The sequence below is a fragment of the Maylandia zebra genome, linkage group LG8 (assembly GCF_041146795.1).
Source record: "Maylandia zebra isolate NMK-2024a linkage group LG8, Mzebra_GT3a, whole genome shotgun sequence".
Taxonomy (NCBI): Eukaryota; Metazoa; Chordata; class Actinopteri; order Cichliformes; family Cichlidae; genus Maylandia; species Maylandia zebra.
Window position 1 is genome coordinate 7,394,429 of NC_135174.1, and position 25,825 is coordinate 7,420,253.

The 25,825-nt window shown below is 40.2% G+C and overlaps 2 protein-coding genes across 3 annotated transcripts; one reads left to right on the forward strand and one right to left on the reverse strand.

Moving 5' to 3' along the window:
• Positions 1-3,077, reverse strand: sox8a (SRY-box transcription factor 8a). Its single transcript, XM_004557508.3, has 3 exons — positions 2,442-3,077; positions 1,430-1,683; positions 1-1,336 (listed from the first exon to the last, which is right to left on the reverse strand). Exons 1-3 carry the CDS (start codon positions 2,849-2,851, stop codon positions 561-563), a joined length of 1,440 nt encoding a protein of 479 aa, XP_004557565.3. The 5' UTR covers positions 2,852-3,077; the 3' UTR covers positions 1-560.
• Positions 3,078-5,097: 2,020 nt separating this feature from the next.
• lmf1 (lipase maturation factor 1) lies at positions 5,098-25,382 on the forward strand. 2 transcript variants are annotated; one of them, XM_004557510.4, is made up of 11 exons: positions 5,098-5,340; positions 5,921-6,230; positions 7,291-7,301; positions 9,826-9,974; positions 17,325-17,390; positions 21,001-21,168; positions 21,787-21,967; positions 22,818-22,971; positions 23,106-23,289; positions 23,745-23,857; positions 24,991-25,382. In XM_004557510.4, exons 1-11 carry the CDS (start codon positions 5,130-5,132, stop codon positions 25,175-25,177), a joined length of 1,734 nt encoding a protein of 577 aa, XP_004557567.3. In that variant the 5' UTR covers positions 5,098-5,129; the 3' UTR covers positions 25,178-25,382. The 2 variants fall into 2 exon arrangements, with proteins under 2 accessions (XP_004557567.3, XP_076743358.1); XM_076887243.1 differs by lacking the exons at positions 5,098-5,340; positions 5,921-6,230 and having other exon boundaries at positions 7,291-7,373.
• Positions 25,383-25,825: the final 443 nt, after the last annotated feature.

The window sequence follows — 25,825 nt, forward strand, 5'->3', positions numbered from 1 at the left end:
TTCAGCAAAACATCTTTTATTTTGTCCAACTATTATACATAACCACGAAATGCAACACATGCTATACCAAACAGTTAAGCAGGCGTGGGCCTTTAAGGCTTGCAGGTCTCCTGTTTTTAATCTAATTAAGAAAAGTTACAATCTCCTGGTCATGTCGATGTAAATCACATTCTTACTGGTGAAGGAATAAGAAGCCCTTTGGAAACGCGTCACTTTCCAAGTGACTTTAATAAAAGTGTATAAAAATTAGGAAACTATTTAAGTTTTAGTGTGGAAAAGTGTTATAAAACGCCCTGTCTGAAATAGGTGCTACTTTCATGCTGAAATTTCATTAGTGTGGCATTTCAGTGGAACATTTTGGTGTCCAGGGCGGGTTTAAATGTCACTCTGCAGGTGTTTGTACTCAAAGTGGCAAAAACGCTAACGTTTTTTTGCCTGAAAATCAACAAATGCAGCAATATATGACACACTATGTGAGTTACAGCCGGCAATGATCATCAATGTTCAAAAATTTTGGTCTGTTAGAAGTCAGTCTATATGGCTATATATTTTTGTCTTCTTCAAGGCCTGGTGAGGGTCGTATAGATGGGCTGCTCCCAGCCAGAGGGAGGACTATGAGTAGGTGGTGCCAAGGCCAGGCTGTTGATCAGTGGGGTGGTGTAAGACCTGCGGGAGGAATGAAAGTATGGGTACTGATACAGGCTGGCGGGGTAACCAGAGAAAGCGCTGTAGAAGCTGGAGTTTTGAAGGTCGGTGTAGTCTGACTGGTTGGCAGACGAGGAGGTGGTAGGGGTGGAGGAAGGACAGATGCCCGAACCCAGGGATGTATACTCAGGTTGGTGTGACCGTGGTGGAGGACTTGAGGAGTTGTAGTGACCCGGGCTCATCCGCTCAGTTTTAATCTGAGGTTTTTGGCCGCCATCCTTGTGCAGCCCGTCGGTCTCACAATTGGAAGAGGTTAGCGGCATTCCAGCGGAAGTCCCACCAGACATTTTGGACGTCCAATTTTGGATGTTGGGAGTGTGACAGTCGGTGCTGGGTGGGATGAAAGTACCGGAGGGGTTGCTGGTTTCTGGCGGGGTTAGAACAGTGGCACCGTGGCTGTTTGGAGGCAGGTACTGGTCGAGCTCGTGAACGTCGAAGGCGTCGATAGTGCCGATGACGTCAGTGCTGAGCTCAGAGATGTCTACGTTACTGAAGTCGATGTTCTGACGGTTGGGAGGAGGAGCAGCGCTGGAGCTCATTGTGTCCACAGACTGACGGTTCTCGTGTTTGGGTCCCATGTGCAGGTCTGTTTTAGGGGTGGTGGGAGGTGTTGGAGGCCCGTGAGACTGACCTGGAACGCAAAATCAAGTGAACCTTAATCAGCTTTTTCACATTTAACTAAAAAAAGGGAAAAGAAACGAAACGAGTATCACAGTGTCATCACCTGTTCTGTCTGAATGGTAATGCTGCTCCACTTCCCCTGTGCCAGCCAGCCTGGCCACACCCGGGTCCATTTTATATAAGCCCTGCTTCTGCTGCTGCTGTTGGACCAGCGCAGGTCTGCAGTCGCCCTGGTCCGGTTTATTGCTCTTGCGTCTCCGAGGCTGGTACTTATAGTCTGGGTAGTCTTTTTTGTGCTGCAGCCTCAGCCTCTCGGCCTCCTCAACAAAGGGACGTTTCTCTGTTTCAGAGAGAAGTCTGAGGAGGACAGGGACAAGTCAGAGAACAACCGCTGGCATTTCAAACACAACAGGAAGCAAAAAAACCAAAAAAAAAAAAAAAACCTGACAGACTCCTTGCTTCTTTCATCAGTGATGTCAATAACTACAGTTATTCACATAAGTAATCACATAAGAACTCTATACATGTTACAGTTTTGTGTATTTTCCATTTCATTCTACTTTATATGAATACTCCATCACAGAAATACCCACTTACATACTTACTTACATAAGTGCATTAACGCAGGACTTCTTTATTTTACTTAAATAAAGAATATGAATATTTCCTTTTCTTAAAAAATCTACAGTTACTGAGACATGACAAATGAACTAGCAGTTGTTTTTTTGTACTGTACAGATAAAGCCACAATGAAGTGGTTCCTCAGTGTGTATTACCACAACCACAAAATGATATTCCCGCCATAATAGCTTTGTTTATGCACAATCTGCAGGTTTTCTCTCATTTTACTGGAATTCTTTCTTCTTTTTGTTTGTTTCAGTGAATAAAACAGGCCTGTCATGATATTAGATTTACATTACATAATCGTGGTAATGAAAAAAAAGGGGGGGGAAACACACAGTAACATAGTAATTTAAAAAATCTATTGAATTCTACAAAAATGCAGATGCATGGAGGAGTCCAGAGTCTGTAACTCCAGAGATCAGTCATGTTCAGTCAGCGCAGTGTTTCAGTACTGTGCAGGTGCTCATCGGATGAAACTCAGGTGTACTCACCGCCACAGCTTTCCCAGCGTCTTGCTGAGCTCAGCGTTGTGCAGATGTGGATACTGGTCCGCCAGCTTCCTCCGCGCTGCCTGCGCCCAAACCATGAACGCGTTCATAGGCCGTTTCACGTGAGGTTTACTCTTCAGCCCCCTCTCCCCCAGACTGGGCACAGGCACCAGCGACCAGTCGTAACCTTTTAGCACCTGCGACACAGCGTCGCGAATGCAGGTGGGGAACCGCTCGTCTTCCGAGCAGCTCTCCAGTTTCGGCGTAATCCCGGGCGGGCGCGCTGCCTCCTGCGTTTCGGGCCTTACCGGAGAGGCCGGAGACTCTGAATCCGATCCATGCTGGGACGCAGACCCGTCGGTTCCCGCTGGACTGCATGCCTGCTGTGACAATGGCTTGTTCTCCTCAGTCATGTTTGGTGCTGCAAAGATCTACTGACCCCCACCCTCCAAAATCCGAAAGAGCTCTCTGGTTGCGTAAAGGCGCGTGACTTTGTAGAAAGAGTGTAACCCCGCGTAAATAACCAAAATCCCGGATTTGGTCTGTTGAATTTTTCCATTCCGTCTCACATCCTCCTCCAGGACCAGGCAAATTTTGACGAGGGACGGTTACATTCTACTCTTTGTAGCACTTTAGAGCTCATGTCACTCCACCCCTCTTGTCCTATTGGCTTGTGCAAAGCTTGAGTTTCTTCAGAGCCCCTGAGTAGTTAGTCTAGTGCTGTGATACTGCACACTTTGGTATCCAAGTAAATCCAAGGCCAGTACTGATACTAATACTGACTCTGATTCTTTTATCTTTTAAAGCCAGCTTAACTAGGGGAGAGCATGTCATGATTTATGAGATGAATCATTCTGAACACATATTAATGACCAAATCACTGTGATTGCTACTTTCCACAATAATTAGTTACCACATCAAATCACTTTCATGTATTTCATGTATTTTGAAACTGGGTTTTTTGAAGTAATTGAATATAAAAGTGCCAAGCTTCTCTTGTTTAAATGTGATATAGGCAATAAATTAAAAACATCATAGGCAACACACAAAGAATCAGATATTTTCTACAGTTCATGTCTGAGATATTTTTTTTTCACACAAATAAAGCAAAAAACATTAACATTGTTCAGTGGTCTACATATTGATGTGATACCAATACCACAGTTGTTGTTGATAAAAAAACAAAAACATCAGCACCACCTTCAGTAAGTAAATGTAAATGTATTCCATTATTAAAAATAACTGCATGCACATTTATTCTCTTTTTTGGATTCTATGAGGTGTGAAAACCTGTTCCACTGCTTGCCTTTCAATTTCTTTTTCTTTTTTAGAGCTATTATTGCTGAGCTAATTCCCAGATGAATAATTGATTTATTTCATTGTTCAGTAGCTACTCTTTATTCTTCAGCTGTTATTTTCTTTTTAAATGTATCGGTAAGCACCTCATTTATACTTTACAAAACAACATCGTTTACTGCAAGCAGGTGACAAGTTAATGGAAAAGTCAGTCTAAGGAGCTGAGCTACCACACGTCCACAGAGAAGCCTTAGTGCACCTCGGTGTGGATTCTCCAAGTCTCTGGAAAACTACTGGAGGGATGGAACATTATTCTTCCAAAAGATATTCCCTCATTTGGTGTTTTTAAAGTGGCGTTGGAGAGCAGTGCCGCTCCAAAATCTTCCATAGTTCTTTCGGTTGGTTCTTGAGACACCTCATGCCCTTTGGTCAGTTTGGAGGAAACCACTCCTGTTAGGACGGAAATGTTTCATCATAGTGTAAAGGTGTTCTTTCAGAACAACTCTCTGTTCGTTTTCAGTGAACCTTCACTGTAAGACCCAGAGTGACTGCAGGCGGAGTAAAGAAAGTGTAGAGAAAGCTAGGAAAAACATAGAAACAAGAGTCTTTATTCTGCTAAAATTCCACTTGTATTCCTTACCTATTGATAAAAACAACAAATTAGTTAGTTTGCTTAAAAATATTATCCCAACTTGCCCGATGAGGCTGTGATGGATGAAACTGTGGATGTCAACAAGACTGTGATTCAACAGATTTCAAAAAGTTCAGTGTTTTTATTGTAATTGGTTTTGATAAATCTTGCCTCTGATATATGCCCTCTATTTAATAATAATTAAAAAGACCAATATTAACAATGAAACTAATAAAAAACTAAACTACAATAAAAACTTCTCATACAATAAAAACGAACTAAACAACAAAACAAAAGCTCAAAATGAAAAAGTCATATTATAAAATACAAAAGTATAACAATAAAAATAATATTAGTAATAGTAATAAAACCTATAATAGTGCTAACCTGTGATCTTCATTTCAGCGTCTGAAGAGGGGAATGCCAGAAAAACTCTGACTGGAGAGGAGAGAAGCAAAATGCCTCTCAAACAGCTTCAGGTACAAGAACCCCTCAATCCTGCTTTATAGATTTCTCTTTAAATTTGTCATCTTAGGCATCAGGTAGATTCAGAACATTTGTACTACGGAAGATCCGTTTACTTCCAATAAATTACATTTAAATTGGTTTTGAAAAAAATGTATACGTTATACATACAAACCGTATAATATCATTAAATTTAAAAATATAATAATAATAATAATAATAATAATAATAATAATAATAATAATAATAATAACATACTTCCGCGTCTGTTCTGTCACGTGACCGTGACATCCTTAAACATGGCGGCAAGCGGTGAACGTGCAGAGATCTCTGTGAGGAAGAGACGTGTTGGCAGTAAGAGAACAGAGACAGACTCCGCTGTTAGCGGTGGAGAAGATGGAAAACACTCCAGCAGCGACGCAGAGAAAGAGAAGCCGCTTCTGTCCTTACAGCCCGGGACTTACTGGCTCACTCGCATTGTGCTGCTGCGCTCCGTCGCCTTTATTTACTGTATGTTGACACTTACGGTCTGCAGTCAGTTAGTGTGTGTGTGTGTGTGTGTGTGTGTGTGGTAGTTTAGCTGTAGGGGTTTACTTTTTTATCATTAGCATGACAGTCACAGTTTAGTGCCACGGTATCTTAACGCATGCGCACTTTACTGTAAATAAAACTTGCAATTAGTGAATGTACCTACACGTGTGTTTGGCAGTTTTTTAACTACTGTTATTAATGCTCTGTTAGTTTCTGATAACCATTCATTTGAAACACAGGGATGGCGCAGTCAAGGAAATATACTGATCCCATGAATGTGAACGTCAGATGAGTGAATGAGGCAAGTTGTGTAAAGTGCTTTGAGTCTAGAAAAGCGCTATAAGAACCAGTCCATTTATCACGTGTTCTGATTTTACTGGTGCTTCTTGCAAAGAGCTGAGCTCACAACCACCACCAGCGTTTTACTCACATCATAAATGAGCCCCCACCTGAATAGCTCCTGTCAGGACAGCTGTGCCTCATGGAGAAGTTTGCTCTTTAATTTGAGAAAAATAAACTAATTGCTTCTGTCTCACAAACAATTTCATTTGTTTTTTAGTTGTGGCCTTCAGTGTTGCTTACAACCAGAACAAGCAGCTGATTGGTGAACATGGCTTGATGCCCTGTAAGAGCTACCTCAGAAGTGTCAAGCGCTATGTTGGGGGGAAGATCGGAATGGCCGCCATGGCGTACACCCCCTCCGTTCTCTGGTTCTTTGACTGGAGCGACATGGACGCCAACCTGGATGGCATCGCCCTGTTGGGGATGGCGCTGTCAGGGTTTGTCCTGGTGATGGGAATGGCCAACATGGTGATCATGCTCACACTGTGGGTGCTATACCACTCCCTGGTCAACGTAGGACAGCTGTGGTAAGTGTTGGTTAAATCATGCTTTCACTCTCAATAAAACTGGATTAAAAATGTTTTAATGTAGAGCACCTAATCTTAAAGATTGATCAGATAACTTTTTACAGCCAGATTTGTAGAAATCTTCAAAAAACTTTATAGAAGATCTTAAGTTGTAGCCAAATTTAGTGAGTAGAGAAGCCCTGATTGGAACGTTCTGGGTTGATATTAATGTTTGAAACTATTAGATTTTGAAAAACCATTAATTTACTGCTCAGAATGTAAAATAAGTTTCGCATTCCTGCTACAGGGCTTTTAATGTGAAATTAACAGGAAGTGTTGTTAGAAAAATAAAATATAATATATCACTGGGAGCAGAATTTGAGTAGTCAAACGTGGCTACGTAGAGGGCTGTGCAAAAGTATCAAGCCGACACATTTCTTTACATTTTGATTCAGAATTCTCATTTTTCAGTGATTTCAAACTATATTTCTTCAGGCTTTTCAAAGGTCTCTAAGTATTTCTTTAAGTCCTATCAATCATTTAAGTATAATAAAACACCTAACTTGCATTTTTAAACTAATAACTGTGTGTGTGTGTGTGTGTGTGTGTGTGTGTTCGTGTGAGTGACTCAGAAAGAATATGTAGGTTCAGGCGACTTTTACGATGGAATATCTTTTTGCATATTAGTCACTACAAGATTTCAAGTGAATTCATTATGTATGCTATTGCTATTGCATAGCATACACTTCAGTTATGATTGGATGTTTCCGTGTTTAAAAAGATAAAATTATGTGAACTATTAATGTTGTAGGTCCTAATTTGAAGCGCTCATGCCCGCGCTTATATTAGCATAAAGCATACATGCATTTAAAAACATTCCCTATAAGATGATCCCACAGTGATGGTTACCATAGTCAGCTGTCAACTTCTCTACTAGACAGCAACTGCATATTTCATTTCTTGTATTCATGTTGTGACTTATTTTTCCGCAAAGCATTTTGGCTGCCCAGCGTGTTTGATCTCTCCTGACACCAAACAGTCAGTTTCACAGCATTAACCTGCTTCCTTTTTCTCTTTCCAGGTACTCCTTTGGTAAGTGAACTTCCACAGAAGCTTCCTTTGTTTCGCCTCCAAAAAGAAGTGGATTTGAAGGAAAGCATTAATGTGAGACAGGTGTCTGTGTCATTTATATTTTCATAAAAGGTGAAACTGATTCTGTGAGATGTTTTAAACCTGTGTTGAGCAACACTTTTTAGAAAAATCGAGTTACGGGTCACAATTTGAAGAGGTGGATTTAAATAGTGCTAAAGATCATCAGTGTTTGATCCTTGTTCTTAAAAAAAGAAACAGAATTTTAGTGTGTATTATTGTTATTATTATTATTTAGAGTAAAAGTGTAGTTCATGCTGCTTTTTATTAATGTGTTTTTGGTTGAGTGGTTGTTCTTTGGTAATGCGAGGGCCTGATTGAGTCCTTATGTTTGTATTTAGCACATGTTCCTTAAACCAAAAGCACATCTATACTGACACATTGCGTTTATTTAGAAGCCTATGACTGTAAGGTGACTTGACATATTTGTAAAGATGAGCCAGTCTTATTACAAAATTCAGTAGATATCAAGATATGCTGCGAAAAAATCAACTACTTTGTTTGCAGCTTAGAGTGAAAACTTAGTATATTGTTTTTTAACGGGGTGAACCCAATAAACTGTCATGGCTATGATGGTAAAGATGGCGGCGGGGGAAGTATAAACATGAGGTTGCATGTAGAGCTTCGGCCCAGATAAGTGGTGAGGTCAGCGGCAGCGCCGTGATTGCCTAATGACACTTTGTAGTCAGAGACGCCAGGCCTGTGTCTGTGTCTGTGGTTGGGCTGTGGCTTCTATTACCCGAAAAAGAAAATTCTTTTTCTCTCATTCTGCTGCAACTTGGACTCATCATCACACTCTGGCTGACAGTAGAGCTGAAAGTCTGCAGATGAAGGTCCACTGTTCCCATATTAGTGCACTTAGCACTAATATTGGGTTGTTTATAGACATTTATAGACTATAACACTAGAATTTTAATAGGTGATTCCAATTTAAATATTTGTTTTTCTTCAGTGCTTGAAACAATTCCAATCCTAATGAGCATATGCAAACCTAAAAATGTAACGTTATATTTGCTAAACATAAGCACTATCATTGTGAGCATATTATACTGACACTGCCATTTAGCTTCCAGTAAAATGTCAAAGTATCTCTGGGAAAAAAGCTATTAGGTAGCCCGTAATAAGTGTCTTTGACCAGTCTGCTGGCGACCCATGTCGAAATACGGTTAGAGGTGGTTTCATTTTAGCAACGTGACTTTTGCAAACTGAAATATTTTACACTTCAAATGATGCCTCATGTAGTCCTGAAATAAGGATTTAACCCCCGGTTGAATTCACAGTTTTAAACACAAAGAAATGAGCAGCTTAGGTCAGTGGTTGGTTTATTTCTGTAGTGAAAGACAAATTATCTACAAAACAATCAAGAATGAATCATTCTGCCACAGTTAGAAATTAATGGGAATTTCAGAGAGAGAAATAACTGGAACTCAAATTGACTACTTGGTAGAGTAGCCGTTGTCAAGCAGAGCTCTTTGCTGACCTCGTCGAAATCCTCAAGGCTTTTAGGTTGTGGTTTGGAGATACAAAACTTCAGCTTTCTGTCTCATCTTTAGCGGGTGTCTTCTTGAGCTTTTGACTTTGAAGTATGTTTTGGATCATTGTTTTGTGGGAAGGCCCACCCACGATGCATTTTCAGTGTCCTGGCTGAGTGAAGGACATTCTTATCCAAGACTTTTCCATTTTTTTTCCTCAGTGTGATGCAGGGATTTTATAATATTGGCAGAAAAAGACCCCCAAAACATAATGTTTCCACTGCCATGTTTGAATGTTTTTAGGGTGGGAGTCAAAAATTATTTTCCCACAAAGTACAGGAAGTGGATTGATGCCATCACAAAATAAAAAATTATAGACTGAGTGCTCAAAATTATGAATTCAGCAGCAAATCAAATACTTATTTCTCTTACTGTACATGCATGACAGTCCTGTTATAAGCTTTTTCACATATGTATGGCAGATAGGCAAAAGATCCACACACTTAGCCATTAAATAGGTTTGCAGTGACCGCTTGGAGGTTCAGCAGCAAAAACCAATCACATAAAGCTGTGTTTTTGTTTCCCATCACTACTGATATTCACCCTGTTATGGCAATAAGTTGGGGTCACAATACATTAATCGGCTGGAAAATGTTACTCCCTATTTTGGCAAAATTTAGAGTTCCTCTCCAACTTTGACAAAGATGTGCTTCTTCAGTTACATCCTGACTTTGACTCCCAGAAACACAGTTAATGTGGCTTTATCAAGGACATTACCAGACAAACGTGTGCCATTCCTCTCATATTTATTGATATTGTTCCAAATCAGAAATTTGACGTCATGTTGTTTTCTTGGGGCGTGCATGTGTTACTTTGTTGACCTGAAGTGTAATGTTCCTGCACCATTAAAGCAGTATTAGCTCCTCTGTGCTATAACACACTGAGCCTGCGTTAAGTAAAGCAGGTCATTGATGATCTTCTGATTGTTTGTGCAGGTTGGGAGAGTCAGCTGTTGGAGACGGGCTTCCTGGCTATTTTCTTGTGTCCGGTGTGGACTCTGTCTCAGGTTCCCCACCGGTGCCCCCCGTCTCTCATCTGTATCTGGACCTTCAGATGGCTCATTGTTCGCATCATGCTGGGGGCTGTGAGTATAGCAGTTTATAAATACACAGAAGAGATGTCTGCAAATGTATAGATCATTTATTGCATGCCGTTAAAACAAGAATACAACTGCTTTGACAGTAAATTTTAGGAAGTAATTTCAAACAAATTCACAATAACTGAAAGATAAATGAGAAAGCTTACCTTTGTCTTCCATTTGTGTGCATATATCTTCTTCCAGTGGCTGTTAAAGTTTCTAAATTAAAAGCCTGACATAAACGCATCTCAGTCATGTGAAGAAATGAAACCGTTTCTGAGCAGCGTGAATGTTTGTCATCGGATTTTAGACTGTTACTTTTGGGTTTTTGCTATTGAGCTCTGCCAGCAGCCGGTGATGCCAAAACAAATATACGGTCGACTAAACAATATGTCTCTTTGTTTGACAGTTTCCATGGTGAATTTTAGACCTCTGTCTGTGTTTTATCTGTCAATCACTGTGTTTTCCACAGATTCAGTGGCATTTTTTCAGTTACGACCACAAAGCGAGCTGAAACGCAGGGAGCCCCCTACTCAGCGCTTCACTGTAAAAGGCTCTCATGGCGTATTTCATTCTCTGATGTACAACGTCAGAATGAATGTTGAGTTTTGTTGCTAAGGGCTACCGTTATTTGAAAGCACCTCAGTTATGCTACAAAACGGTCACTGCATAAGCAAAATGAAAGTGCTGTTATTTTTCAGAAGGCATAAGCAAACTTTAATCTTTTAAGAAAAGATTGAGAAAGTTTTTTTTGTTCTGCTCTTTGTGCCACCAAGATACACGTATCTTAACAACTGACTACTGACCAAGGAAACTACTAGAGATCATGGTTTCAAAGGGGAAAATTCAATGACTTTGGTTATTTCCAAATATTTCATTTATAGGCTGACATTTAGGCATTCAGGTAAAGTTTCCTGACAAGTATTAGATATGCAGATATTCAAAACACTTAGAGGAAATGTGATGATGATGATGATGATGATGATGATGATGTCTGGGGCTTAAATTTGTTCACTTTGTTGTTTATTGACTAAATACCTCCAAAATTGTGACTAAAAACTGAGAGTATATTATTTTTGTGTGCAAAAAAGAGAACTGCTATTACTATTGGAATTATTTAGATTTTAATAATTATAAAATTTTATAATTTTAATCTCAAGTACTTATGACGAGTTGTTCTGTTGCAGTGTGCTGCACAGATATACTGCAGTTTTGATAAAATGCATCAGCTCTGCTTGCTTTCCTCAGTTAAATGAAACCAGCTGCTGCACGTTATTGTTCAGAGTACACAGTGTTAAGTGTATGGATTTATAGCAATGGATGATGTTCTGGGCTTTAGCTTTACAAAATATTAGATGAAATTATTATTGGACCTGATTAGTATCTAGTCAACTGATCACCCTCTGTCTAATTGGATTAGCTGATTAGATTTTGTTGATAATTTATTTTGTAATGTTGTTAAGAATGTCAGAACTTTAAGGTTAAGGTCCAAATAGCATTCACATGCTCCTTTTGTCAGGAAATCAAATCCAGATGATAAACAGTAAACAAAGGAACCACACTGACTGTATATTGTCTTACTTTGAAGCTCTGCTGCACATTTTCTACTATGATTATGAGATGAACTTTCCTATATTTTAATTTTTCATGTGAGACGTCCATCACGGGTTTGATGACCTTATAGTGGGAGAGCTTATGATGGTCCAAACTGAGGTCTGCTTAAACGTTACAAAGACTCAGCAACTTTTCAGCAGTGTTAATTGCAGTGCTGTTCCTCCCACAGTGTTTGATCCACCCTGGCTGTATCTATTTATCCATCTGAAAGCACTGTGGTTCAATGCTGTTCTTTGACTTATATATTTGTGAGGATGACAAAGGTTAGCATGTACTTTTAAGGTCCCTGAAAATATAGGAGATGGGTTGGGTATGAGCCCATCATGTTTTATTTATTAATTTCTTTAAGCAATGAAATGTCCTACAATGTCGCACAAGTCATTTTTCCCAATAATAATTTCATACCACATGCTATTGCTGTAGCATCTAATATTTTTAATATATTAAAAAGGAAAGAATTGGACTATAAATGCATTAACCATATATTATTAATTGGGATGGGCTAATAAGATAACAGTTTAACTAAATGTAATTTTCCGCTTGTCAGCCTTTACCATTGAAATAAGTACATAAATCATTTTAACATCCTTGATAAAAATTTATACCCTGCTCTATTTAAACAAGCCTTACCTTAAGCATAAAAATCCAATTTAAAAGTATACATAAGTGCCTTTGTTTTCTTGCTTAACGTTGTTATATAAACCAGACTTTCCCTGCTAATCTTGATTAGAACCATCTCCACTGTACCTTCTGTAGTAAGTAATTACCTCATTAAAACAAGGGGAACTTCCAGCACACTTGCACACACAGAAATGCCCCAGCATTTTATAAAAATATCACATGACCATATTTTATGCTAAACAACAGTGTTGACATTAAAATGTTTAAAAAATGTTGTTGTAATTATTACACGTTTCCCCCTATTTGTTTCCTAATTAGCGTAGCTTAACATATTTAATACATCATGCACATTGAGGTGGCATGTTAAGCTGCTCGGATGCATTTCAATTTGTGCCCTAGCAGCTTGTGTGCAGCAGCAGTAGACTGTGAGGTTAATCAGGCAGAAAGCTACAAAATGTGAAGCTAATTAGATTTCAGAAGATCAAGTCGGCTCATTAACTATGAAGCTCTGTAAATACTTTAAATATAAAGTGTTTTCACAAAAGGGGATAAAAGCCTCATTTTAAATTCTGATTGATGTTCAGCCTTATAGACATTTAGTCCCTTCTATATCTTAAAGGTAAATTAGATAAGTGACCCTCAAATGAAGTCTCAGTGTTGTAAGATGTGATGCTTTTTCAGTACAGTGTTGGGTAGATACATTTTTGAGTATAAGCATGGTATGCTTACTTGATTAAACTTTTGTATGAGGACTAAATTTCTCATGTTACCAAGAATATTGACAACAAAGTCAAGTAATTGATAATAGATCCTTCATCTTAGCTTGCTAGCTGTTTCCTGATGGTTTAGTTGTAACTTTAAATTAAAATTGGTCTTGAAATGGCCTTCTAAGTTTGTTCATAGTAGAGTTTGATCATACTAATCACTGAGGGTATAACAACAGCCCCCCCCCCCCCCCCCCCCCCCCCCCCCCCCCAGTAAATTCCTGAGAGTTTAAAAGCGCCTCTTAATAGATGAAGGCAGTAAAAATACTGGTGTTGATATTTTATTTTTGTCAGAGAATCAATAAATTATTAAGTTCTACTGTTGCGTATAGTGATTGTAAATGCGTTGTATTATAATTTTTTTGCTTGATCAAACATTTCCATTAAACACAGCAGCTGTAGGAAATATTTTGCTAGGTGTGGTTTGTGGCTTAAATTGGCTTTATAGAGTTAACGGTGTGTAACGTGAGCTGAAATCACATTTAGACTTTGGTTCTTGTGTTGCTGACACGTTGATTCGCCCAGACTGTTGGTGCACATCTGGTCGACTGGGATGGATAGACCTTTATTGCCTGTTATAATAAATAGATGTGGGTAACAATGAGTTCAAGGTGTACAAGAGAAGCTGCTCATGATTCCTGGCTGAATGACATTTTGGCTGTAACTGAAGATATGTTTAAGTAGAAGTCCAAATTATTAATACTGAAAGACTGACGTGGATTAAGGCTTTCATACAGTCCAGCTATGAGTCAAATGTAACTCAGACCTAACTTAAGTGTGAATGAGAGCAGCAAGAATGAGCCAAAAGCAATATTGAGATTGTAAAAAAAAAAAACCCCCCAAAAAAGATGAAAGACGCTAAAGAGCTGCTTGGTGCTAATAGGAATTGCACTGTAAGATAGTAATTCTCTGTTTATTCAATAACTGCTAGCGTCAGGTTTCTGACAGCAGTCATTGTATTCATTGCCAGCAAAACAATATTGATTATAGCAGCTTACTCTGAGTTCTGAATCATCATAGGTGATAACCCTAACTTTGTATCACAGAGGAAGGCAAACGTGTTTTCTGGGGACAAATGCCAACAGTTTTTGATTTTTCTTTGTTCCCTGAATTATAAGACTTGGGAGAACAATTCAATTTAAAAAAAAAAAAAAAAAAAAAAAAAAAAAAGAACAACTTTGCAAAAAAATTAAGGAAATTTGTATCTGGTTGACAATGTTTTTGCAGCACTGTTTCTTGGCTATAAGTCTTATACCCCTGTATCTACATATTTTCCCTTTAAATGGAGCCACATTCATAGGGAAAATACATTTGTGGGCTGCAACCATGATACGTTTCTCTGTCAGTGCCAAACAGCTTATTCGGTTATTGAATCTTGTTTTGAGCTTCTGGTACTCCAGGTGCAGCTAATCGGGTGCCTGACTAATTGGCATCTGCTCCAAGGATGCCTTGTTTACCAGGATGCCACGTTTGATTGATCTGGAGAGGCCATAGGGCAACTTCAGGCTGGTGTTCCACAAAACAGAGTTGGAAAATTATTTGGAGTGAGTTCTAGTACCATCTCCAAATTGAAGTCGAGTTCTATATAACTGGGAATGTCAGAGACGGGCTTTATTCTTCTGGTGGTGTTGTCTCCCAAAGAGACCTGTCATCACTTAGGAACTGTAGGCAGTGTTCCTCAAATTTATAGTCAAACTTTGAAGGAAGATACGGCCGACGACTCTGCCCAAACAATCCACAAGAGATCACACACAATCCATCTCTGCTCTCACAGTCCTGCCAGGAGGCCTTCCATGACTGCCCTGCACCATCAGGCCCATTTGTGCTTGTGTCGACAACACGTGCACTGGAACATGTCTGCAGTCCTGACCTCAACCCCACTGAACACTTGTGGGATCACCTTGGGTGTGCTGTTCGTGCCAGAGTGACCAACACAACAGCACTGATCTCAAATGCTGGCTGAACAGTTGGATGGCATCCCACAGCAGTGTGTGACCAAGTAGAGGTGTCAGGCTGTTGTGGCTGTGTATGGCTCTTCCACATTCTACTTGTTAAACTGCCAGTATGTCTTCTTTCTTCAGACTTTAATCATCCTAAAAATGACACCAAACAAGAGTCAATAGGAGAATAAGCTGTTTGCCATTGGCAGGGAAGATCTGAACAACCCACATACTCGGCTCTCCTGCTCAATGCACAGATGCATTTTTCTTACAGGGGCACCGTTTCCAATGGTATACAATTTATTGCTAAAAAGCATAGTTACAACAAAATAATAGTTGATAAAACACAAATGTCCTTAGTTTTTGTGCTAAGTTTAGATATTATGATTGCCTAGGGTCTGGGTTAGAGTTTGGATTACAATCATGCTTGGGCTTTTAGTCAAGGATGCCTTAAACCTCCTAGAGTTAAGCCTTTAAGCTCATGACAATCAATGGACTGAAAATGTTTGATGATTCATTACCATTGTGTCATTGGCATATGTTGATGATATTACTATTTACTTTTGATAAGTGGCTTCCTGTTTGACTTCCAAGAAAGGCCTTCTTAGAGTAACAGTATGTTTTCATTCATGTTGGAAAAATGCCATGTCAAACAAAGCAATGTAACACCAGTACTGCTGTGGCATTAACACCACAGTTCCTCTTTTCTGTTTTTATAGTCAGATTTTCATTGTTTGAATCCAATGGATACATTTGTATCCAATTTTCTTTCTTAATAAAATTTTGAGCGGATCATAGTTGTGAAAGGTTGAATCTCTCTGGTGTTCTTTGCTGAGTTTACAGGTTCATATCCTTTCCCTAAGGCCTCTTGATACTGAAGAGATATCTGTTTATGTCAGAGGTTTGTATGTTGGGTAGTAATTGATGACATTTCAGAATCTCATGACTGAATTGAATTATCAACAACATCTTTGGCTTCATCACCTCAACAGCCAGCAGCCAAGTTTGTAATCAGAAAGAAATGTCCTGGTTTTTGTAAATCTGGTTAGAGGTTAGCAGGCGACTTATTCCAAATTCCACGTCGACCACATGACAGGCTGATGTGTCAATATTGACACTTGGGTCCTGGATAGTGTCCTGTTTGCTTAATTCAGTTGGTGGAAAACAAGCCCTGACATTGCATTTCTCTGCATTTTGGGCTTAGTTTGAATCATTTTTTTTGTTTTTTCTTATTTTATTAAGGGAAAATCCTCAGTGAGGGACTATGGTTAACTTTTTATTACAGTCATAATCTGCATCATCAATTTAGAAATACCATGGACTTCTAACAACAGACTTGTGATTCAGTAGCATGACAATTTCTTTTGGCCAAAAACACTCGTAGAGCTCCATAGGCTTTTTTCCCCCCCTGTATTCGTCAGCATACTTATTTTTTTTTAGCACTGACTCTGTTTATAACTGAATCTTCTGAGGGCTTCTTCTCAATTTGAGGCATTAGCACAACAGGGCTGCACAACAGTGAGCTGCTATTGAGTAGAGAAGGTCAGAAAAGCTAATGATGTTTTCAGACGACAAGCAAATTAGATTTGTTGTGTCAGATTTGATCTTTGGTGGTGGATCCCCACTTTGTATTGTGTCTCTTGTTGTGCTTAAAGTGTGTCAGCCACTGAGGGGCTTAAGTATCTTGTCACTTCTTAGATATGGCTACATGCTATCCTGTTTGTTAGAGTGTAGCATGTTAATGAATTTCTTCTCCATAAAGCATTTGGTTTATTTAGGCTCTGAACATACACTGGATGAGTATGATTTTAGTGATGCCTTAAATTTTCCACTGTAAGATTCATATTTTTGTTCTTTTGGTTGAGATTTTAAAGCATTGGTATTATCATGGTGCCCTGATAATAGACTGAAAGATTGATAAAACTGCAGTGAATGTCTTCGTTTTGAAGCCTCAGCTTTATTTATTGCTGTCGCCATTGTGGATTTTTGGAACCAAAAAAATTACTATATTAACAACCCCAATTGTAACATGTGAATAGAAAACCGTCTCAGAAACCCAAATTTAATTCCCAGTGGAACATTAAGGAAATAGTCATTTTGAATTTAATGGCAGCAGCAAGTTAAACTTGGCGTTTAGGTCAAAGGCTGAGCCAATGCCCAGTTTTACAGAGCCACTAGCATGTTTTATACACATTACATATATATGAATATGTAAATTTGATGTTATTATTTATTATAACTCTCCAACGGCGTTATTATTAACTGGTTCATGTTGAACCATTTCCTTTTGAGACAGATTTTTAGTTGTCATGTGCTGACATCCATTAAGTCCAGCTAAACACAGAAGTGCTTGCTGCTGTGAAGTTTGAAGTATACTGAGGTTGATGTAGCACAAGTTTTATGGTTTTTCTTTTCAGGGTCTTATAAAAATCAGAGGCGACAAATGCTGGAGAGACCTCACCTGCATGGACTATCACTATGAGGTGCGTATGTTGCATTTAATGTACTCCCTGCATGTCCAGCTTCCTGGTTCTCAGTGTTCTGTTGTTGTAAATGCACAGTGCAGCCTCAAGGCCCTTTGACATTTGACACGGCGTGCGCTGCACTCACCCTAACTAGAGTGAAGGACCCAAAAATTGCAGCTGCTCTATGTGTACTACATGCGCCTGCTTCTTGTCACTTCCAAACATGTATCTCTCTGACTTTATATCCTCTAGAGAGTTTGTGACGTATTATGTTCAAATGTTTAATAAAAAGATGTATCGCTTATTCATAAAGACTTAATCTTTGTAACTATCCCGATTAGTGAAGAGTGTGTCGTTTACACAAGACGTCTTTGCCCCCGAGGTCCTCAGAGCCACTGGAAAGGCTTTGGAAGTCCCTGTATATGCATATGAATGTTTTCCTTCATCGTGTGGCTGAACTTAGCGCAGCATGCTTCGTTTCTATTGGCTGTGTGAAGGTACGTCACAGCAGAATGCGCGCAAACAAAAGACACGAATGGGTTTCAAAGGGCCTTCAATCCTCACAGGTTGGGCCGGGAGCTGTTCACACTTGTTTCCTTCACACTAGAACCCCTTGGTGGTTCTAGGAAGTTTGTTAAACATGTTCTGTGCAGAACACAGATTAAAATCCCACGTTTGCTTGCGTTCTGAGTACAGTGCAGGAGCCGCTGCAGTAACGACCTCCTACAACCAAAGATTTCACCTAAGCTATCATATTACAAGTGTCCAGCAAAACCAGAGTCGCTTTTAAATTTCCCAAAAGCCCGTTTTCTTCAGCAGTCTGAACGTCTCAGTCTGATTGATATATAAAAACAGTGAACCTTGGCTTCGTCTCCTGGATGATGACAAAGCTGCAACAAACTCACATCAGGCTAACCACAGCAGGGCAGCACATTACAGAAACCGCTGTTGTGGGATTCAATAAATCAAACTCTTACACTGAGTGTGAGGTTGTGCAAATCCAGTGTTTGTTTTTCCCTCGGTGGGACACTCGACCGCTCTAACCAGCACTGCTCGATGTTAGCGGGCCACAGAGGGAGGAGGACCTTCTTCTGTCTTCTGTAATTAACATAGACAGGAATATTCTGGCTCCTATGAGACGGGATACATCAAGAATACTTCATAGATATTCACCCAGCCGAAAATACAATAGGAAGGGAGGTTAGGTTGTAACACACAGGCTTCCATGGAGTTGATAGCTAGTGATGTGTAGGATTATAATGTGGAAGTATAAAGCGCTTACATTTTTATCCTTTCTAATTATGGCTTTTCCTTCTTTCTTTCTTTGACTCTTCCTTATAAAATTTTCCTAGATTTTCCCACAGTTTTAGCATTCATTGCCATACAGGGCAGCAGAGTTTGTGAGGCCAAATATTTTCCACTGTACAAATTTCACAATTTCATGTGTATCGAAAATGTTGAACTGTCTTAACCTCAACTAAATTGATCAAATGTCCTGTACATTGAAAAAACAACATCAGTTAATTCTCCCCATGTTCAGTGTCTGAAATAATTATACTCTCTGTTCATATGTCATGTGATTACCATTACATCATAAAGAAAACTCCCCTAAATGACCTTGTTGTTACCAGAAAGATGGGTTGTTGTTTTTTTCCCTCTTCCTTTTGATACCTTCATTTAAACTTGTACAATGTAAAAATAGTTAAAGTTAAACTGATCTGTTGGTTAAACTGTTGATTTTCAGTGTGCTCAGTAGTATTAGGGGCACACAGCTGTTACAGCTAGAACAATGAGAGCCAGATGTTGACCAATTTGAGCAATCGAAGGTAGATGATGTTTAAAATCTCTGAACTGTTAAATTCAAAGTGAAATTCTGCTTTGCTAAGTTCAGTACACACAAACAATAGACACAAGCTTTAAACAGCTCCAGGTTTAATTAGTCTGGTGTGACCAGTAGCTTATTTTAAACTGAGGCTAGCATTAGCTCCACTGACAGTAGCCACTGTGATGTCAGCTGTTGGTTTTGGAGCGCTTATTCTGAAGCTTCAGTCTGACTGCTTTGGTTGTCGCCGATATCGGGCTGAAAGGGTCCCCCTAACTCCAGCTGCATGGATTATAAAAAGCTTTTTTTTTTTTTTTTTTAAATTGCGATGAAGGGTGAAAACAACTTTTATAATGATTGTGAGTGTATAGGGGTCAATCTGCCTCTAGTAACGCTCAGGAGAGACTGGTACTGGCACTTGCTGATTTGTTAGTTCAGGTAAGTGATGAAGTCAAACATCTCACATCCAATTGGCGTGTCTCGTATGCAGCACACTGCTGAAACTGCTTCAGCCTGCTCACACTTTCATTTCAGCTGGAAGCTCCTTTGCAGCCCACTTGACATGACTTGCTGTCATTGAAGTCTGGTCTCTTCTGCGATGGCGGTTGTGCTGCTGCTCTCTCATCAGGTTTTGAAACATATCTATATAAACTATACCAATTAGAAATGACCACAAGTGGAAATGGCCATCTTATTTTAACTGTAATGATGCATGACAGCGCTGGTTCAGTTCTCAGAGCTTGTGACTGTTGTGTAGCTGTATGTAGCTTTGTTTGTAGCCTCAGCTACTGTGCTCACTGTATCTTGCTTGAATTATTAAATAAACTATAGATGCCTGCGGAGGCAATTCTTTAGCTACATGACAGTTATTTAAGGTTAGTGTACCAGAAAATGAGTTTGTAGGATGATTTGTCAGGTATAATGTGGAGCTTATTCCACGCTGGGTCACTTTCCCTTTCCTGGTCCAATTTCAACAGTTAGCAGCCTACGCCGTAATGTAGACACACACGCACGCACACAGGACCGGAAGCCAGTGGTGCCAGGTGAACCTTATTAACCCCTCGGACACAGTGCTCCCTTTCAGATGAGCAGAGGAGCTGCAGATCTCCTCCTGTCCTGACTCTCTGGGGGCTGTGTAGCTGTGTTTCAGCATAGTTGCTGTTTTGTTTGCCTCTGTATGTTTGTTGTAATAATGCTGGTTTCCAAGTCCTGTGGGGTTGTTTGGCTGTCTGAGGTCGCAGGCCCCTTGCCCTTGGTCTTCCAGGGGTGTTTCAGTAAGCTGCAAGTTTAATAACCCCAATTTTCTGCAACATAAAAACAATAAAGGTTTGGGTTAGGATGCCAACTGTCTTGTTTTCATTTTTCCTACGCCTATTCCTGTGCTATATTTATTTCTCACTCCCTGTAGCAGTTTGCATATTCAGCTTTTACATAGCAACCAGCTCATGCACGCATAATTTACCAGTCTGTATGAATCCTCTGGGGTTTTTTTTTTTTTTGGGGGGGGGGGGGGGGGGGGGGTGCATAGGTGTGGTTGCTGTTATTTAAATAGGTTTCCATCTTTATTTAGACATGGAAATGTTTCCCTCAAGGTGTGACACTATAAATTAATTTTCATCCCATCTCAGACAGTTATTGCCAACGTAAATCTGAAAAACTTCCATCTTAAGCTGTGAGCAGACGGTGTTTGGAAAATGTTTGCAGATCAGAAAAACTTTGCAGAACTTCAGGGAGGAATCCATTCATTAAAGATGAGATGTTACCGTGGCACTTGTCACCTTGACCTTGAGTTTTTTCTCTGTGCAGACCCAACCAGTTCCCAATCCCATGTCCTACTACATTCACCGCTCTCCGTGGTGGTTCCATCGCTTTGAGACCTTGTCGAACCACTTTGTCGAACTCATCGTCCCGTTCTTCACTTTCCTCGGCAGGCGGCTGTGTATGGTTAATGGAGCAATCCAGATCCTTTTCCAGGTAATTTACACTGTTCACAAGCCACAGAGAGCAATGAGAGCAAAGGCTGAATGATGATTGATGTTTATGGCAACTGAGATAACGATCTTAACGGTGGTGCCAAGGTAGTAATGATTAAGAGGGGAGAAGTCAAACAATAATGAAATATAAATGCACCTACTGATGTGATGTTGTTGGCTCTGTTTTGGAAACACTGTTCCTGTTCAGTGTTTGCACACACACAGGTTTAACCAAGGCGGGCTGCTCAGATAGATTTTATGTCATTTTATTTTTCATTCCTTGAAAGTCCCCTTACTCTTTGAACTATGAGTTAATGGCTTTAATGTTGGGATGTTTAATTGCATTTAGCTATTTTATCCATTACTGTACACTTAAACTGAATCTGTGCCTCATGTATAGCCTGTGGTAGGCTCCCTGGTAGCCTACACGAGGTGAACACGAAAAACAAAGTAGGATTTTGAGGTATTGGTGCTGCCCTTCATTTTGTTAGAGCTCATTGGGTCGTTCATTTCTTTAAAAAAAAAAACATGTTTTCCAGCTTTTTAATTGGTGCTGAAACACTGCTGCATCATCTCTCCTCACTGTGCCTTCTCTCTGTCCCATTATTTTGGGCTGCAGGTGGTTTTGATAGTGAGCGGGAACCTTAGCTTTCTGAACTGGCTCACCATCGTTCCCAGTTTGGCCTGCTTTGACGATGCATCGCTGGGCTTCTTGTTTCGCTCTGGGGCTGGAGCCAAGAAAGCAGTGCTGGAGATACAGAGTGAGGATGTAGCTGGACGCACCCCAGCACCTACCAAAGGTATGCACATCCCAAACTGTGCAAACGCAGGATATTGTTGTCTACTTATGAATTTGAAATGTTGGTATTCAGCAGTACAGACTGACAAGGCTGCATAGCATCTGGTTGTGCTAGAGAAGGAATTATGGGAATAAAAAGGATTAGCACTTGGAGAGCTGAGTAGCTGGGAAAAGAATGACATCAAGTTTGTTGGAATTTAAAGTAACGCCACTTACATTTTTACAATACAGACTGCTGAAACTGGTAAAAGTGTGAGAGTGGCCCCACTCTAATTGGTCCCACTGGACCTATTAGTGTCTTTGCTTCACTGTAGCATAGTAAATATGAAATAACCTGGTACCTGGAGTGTGGGCCTATTTGAATCATTTGAGCAGAGCCAGAAAGTTGGTCCTGGTGAGAAATGATTGTGGGTAGCCTGATGTGTTTAACATGTGTTGGGCCAGGCAGAAAGGTAGGAAGGAACTGATGCAGACTTAGCAAATGTTTGCCAGTACCAGCTACCCCGGCACACATCGTCCACACCTTTTTTACTAAGAAATAGTTTCACTGATCACAAACACATGCAAACACGCCGGCTCACTCGTTAATGCCAACCTCCACTGCTCCAGGCCAGACACTAATAAATGTGTCACCTTGATTTAAGGTGCAGTTTTCCTCGGCTTCAGGTACAGGTTTGGGGTGAATACACGTTTTTTTTGGCTAAACAGGAGCGACAACATGCATGTGCAGTTTCATATTTAGCTGAAATGGAGCAGATGACAGAGAAAGCAGTGGGCTCTATCCAGTGACAGAACATTAAGATGCATTTAGAAGTTGTTTTTATATGCGTGTGTGTGTGTGTCTGTGTCAGGTATGTTGATTCGTCAGGTGGTTAACATATCTTTGGGCATTCTGATTGGCTGCCTGAGCATCCCTGTGGTGACGAACCTGCTGAGTTCCAGGCAGGTGATGAACACATCCTTTGACCCGCTGCGCATTGTCAACACGTACGGAGCGTTTGGCAGGTACAGCGAGAGGAAACGCATATATTAGCAGACATATTGCAAATTAAGATTTTTGCATACTAAAGAAATTAGTGAAATTTAAAAAATGTGATCCTTTATTCGTTTTATTTAATGTTTCCTCTCCTTCTGTTCAGCATCACTAAGGAACGTACTGAGGTGATTTTCCAGGGCACTCTGAGCCCAGATCCCAAGGACCCTGAAGCATTGTGGGAGGAGTACCAGTTCATGTGCAAGCCAGGGGACGTGTACCGGCGGCCGTGCCTCCTCTCGCCGTACCACTATCGACTGGACTGGCTCATGTGGTTCGCTGCCTTCCAGGTGAAACCTCACTACAGCATTTTTTTTATTTATCATCCTAATGTTGATAAAGAGTTTCAATGTATTAATATTATTGTTGCTGTTATGGCTGTTTATATCTAAATGTAATCAATGTGGAAAAGCTTTAGTACCCCATTTCCAACACTGGGGGGCAGTGTTTCCACGATAGTGCTGCACGCTTGTTTTAAATCAAGCCAGAACTGTCATGTTTGCCCTTCAGGCTTCATTTGTGTGTCTCTGTCTCCCTGTATCTGCTCATTATTTCCCTTTTTCTCTCTCACAAACACACATTAAATTCCCTTGCCTCCTCTTTCTCACTTATTTGATTCCCAGTGTGACTCGTTAAAATTCTCCTCTCTCCTGATTTCTGTCTCTTCCTCGTCCTCTCTTCTTTCCGTCTCCTTCTCCTGTGTTTATTTCAGTTTCTAACACATTGTCTCCATCTGTTCGATCAGACCTACGAGCAGAGCGAGTGGGTGATCCACATAGCAGGACGCCTGCTGTCCAACGACAGCACAGTCCTCTCACTTCTCGACCACAACCCGTTCCAAGGCAGAGACTCACCCAGGTAAACGCACACAGTCTACACCAGCCTCACCAAAACACTCCCGTTAAGTTTGGGAAAGTCCTCAGAAAGCTACAGCTAAACTTAGACGCTGGTAAAAGAAAAGGGATAAGTCCAAAACCACACTCATTCACACAGCAGTGAGCCACCACAATGGCTCTGTGGAGCTGATTGCTGAGTGGAGTCGCTTCAGTAGCGCTTCACAGGAAGAAGAGAGCAACTCACACGCACACAACCTTTAGAGACGTAACACAACCATCAAGGAAAAGTGTGTATTATGTGTACAATGTTCACCTGCACTGGTCTCTATCATCACCAAACCATTTTTAGCCAGCAGTGGAAGGATAGGCACATAACTAGCTAGTTGAGGCATGCTAAGTAACTAGCTAACCGGGCAGATCTTTTTCAGGCAGTGGAATCGTCTAATAACAAACACTACATTGTTCCTCAGTGTTTTAACGTGCATGAACACCAGCGGCACAACATGCTGGTATGACCATCATGGTCCAACCCATACTGTATATAAAAGATGGACAACACGCACTTTGTCGTTACACAGTGATTAGTTAAGTTCTGTTGTTGCAGCTGAAACTTTTTTCTGTCGTTCTTAAATCATTTGTAATGTTTTTTGGTGATTTGTGTTGTGTGTTGTACAACAAGTTCTTTGGTCAGTGTCTGTTGTTTTTAAATGTGCTATATAAATAAACTGGACTATTTTCAATGTCACCATCTCGGTGTTTTAAAAGCAGATGTGAGGATTGACAGGAGGACTGCTCATTGACTTGTGATTGATAACACAGGTCTGCAAAAAAGCTTTTTCAGCTGCATGGAATATTTTTGGTAAATTTTATGTTTTTTTAGGGTGCTGAATCCAAAAATGATCTCAATTTCCCTCCATCACATACATTTTTTTTTTTTTTGCAAAACATGAGTTTATCTTAAAAAAAAAAAGCGATGAAAAAAATCAATATTTCAGTATTGTTTTCTAAGATTCCTTACCTTTTGCTCTGAGCAAAACAAACCTAACAAACTCACTGTTGTTGGTAGACACAGTATTATAAGCCCTGAAGAATGTATGCTGACGATAAAAATCATTACTTCATGTGAACGCAGTTTTGGGCTCTTCTTCCTTGCAGGTGGGTTCGGGGAGAACATTTCAGGTACAAGTTCAGCCAGCCAGGCAGTGCCAGCGCAGCACAGGGCAAGTGGTGGCTGAGGAAACGCATCGGAGCTTACTTCCCTCCTGTGAACCTGGAAGGACTCAGGGGCTACTTCCAATCCAGGAACTGGCCCCATCCGCATTTACAGCAGAACAGAAAGTAAAGCCGTGAGCTCTGAAAGTCACGGTGAAGAAGGGTGGGATTCGATTTCATGAAGAACTTTTTCATTGATATCGAGCATCCACACATTTATTCCCACATGATGTGAGGGTTTTTGTAAAGCTTTCAATTAAAGGTGGGAAGTTGCCCGCCTTTGTATATCTGAATGAGTGCAGTTTCTATATTAAAAGGGATCTACACATATGTAATGATCAGCTTCCCTGCTTTTTCTTGTGTGTTTGGTTCATGCAGAGAGATGTCCCACCATATTTGTGTCTGTTCCGACAGTCTTTTAGATAGTTTGGTCATTTGTGTCACTACAGATGTACTCATACGAGACACATGTTATGCAGATGATTCACAGATCTACCTCCCACTGAAACGCAAATCTGTGAACCCTCTGAAGAGTGTTCGATTGTCTGGAAGATGTTAAGATATGGATGACTTTAAATTTTCTCAATCTAAATGAACAGAAACCTGAGATCATTGTCTTCGGCCCTAGTGACCATTACGACCTCGGCCCCTTAGAAAATTATAAAAAACCGTTTGCGAGGAATTTAGGTGTGATTTTTGATTGTAATTAAACATTCAATAAACAGATAAATAATGTGATCAAGACCAGCTTCTTTCACCTTCGCTTACTTGCAAAGGC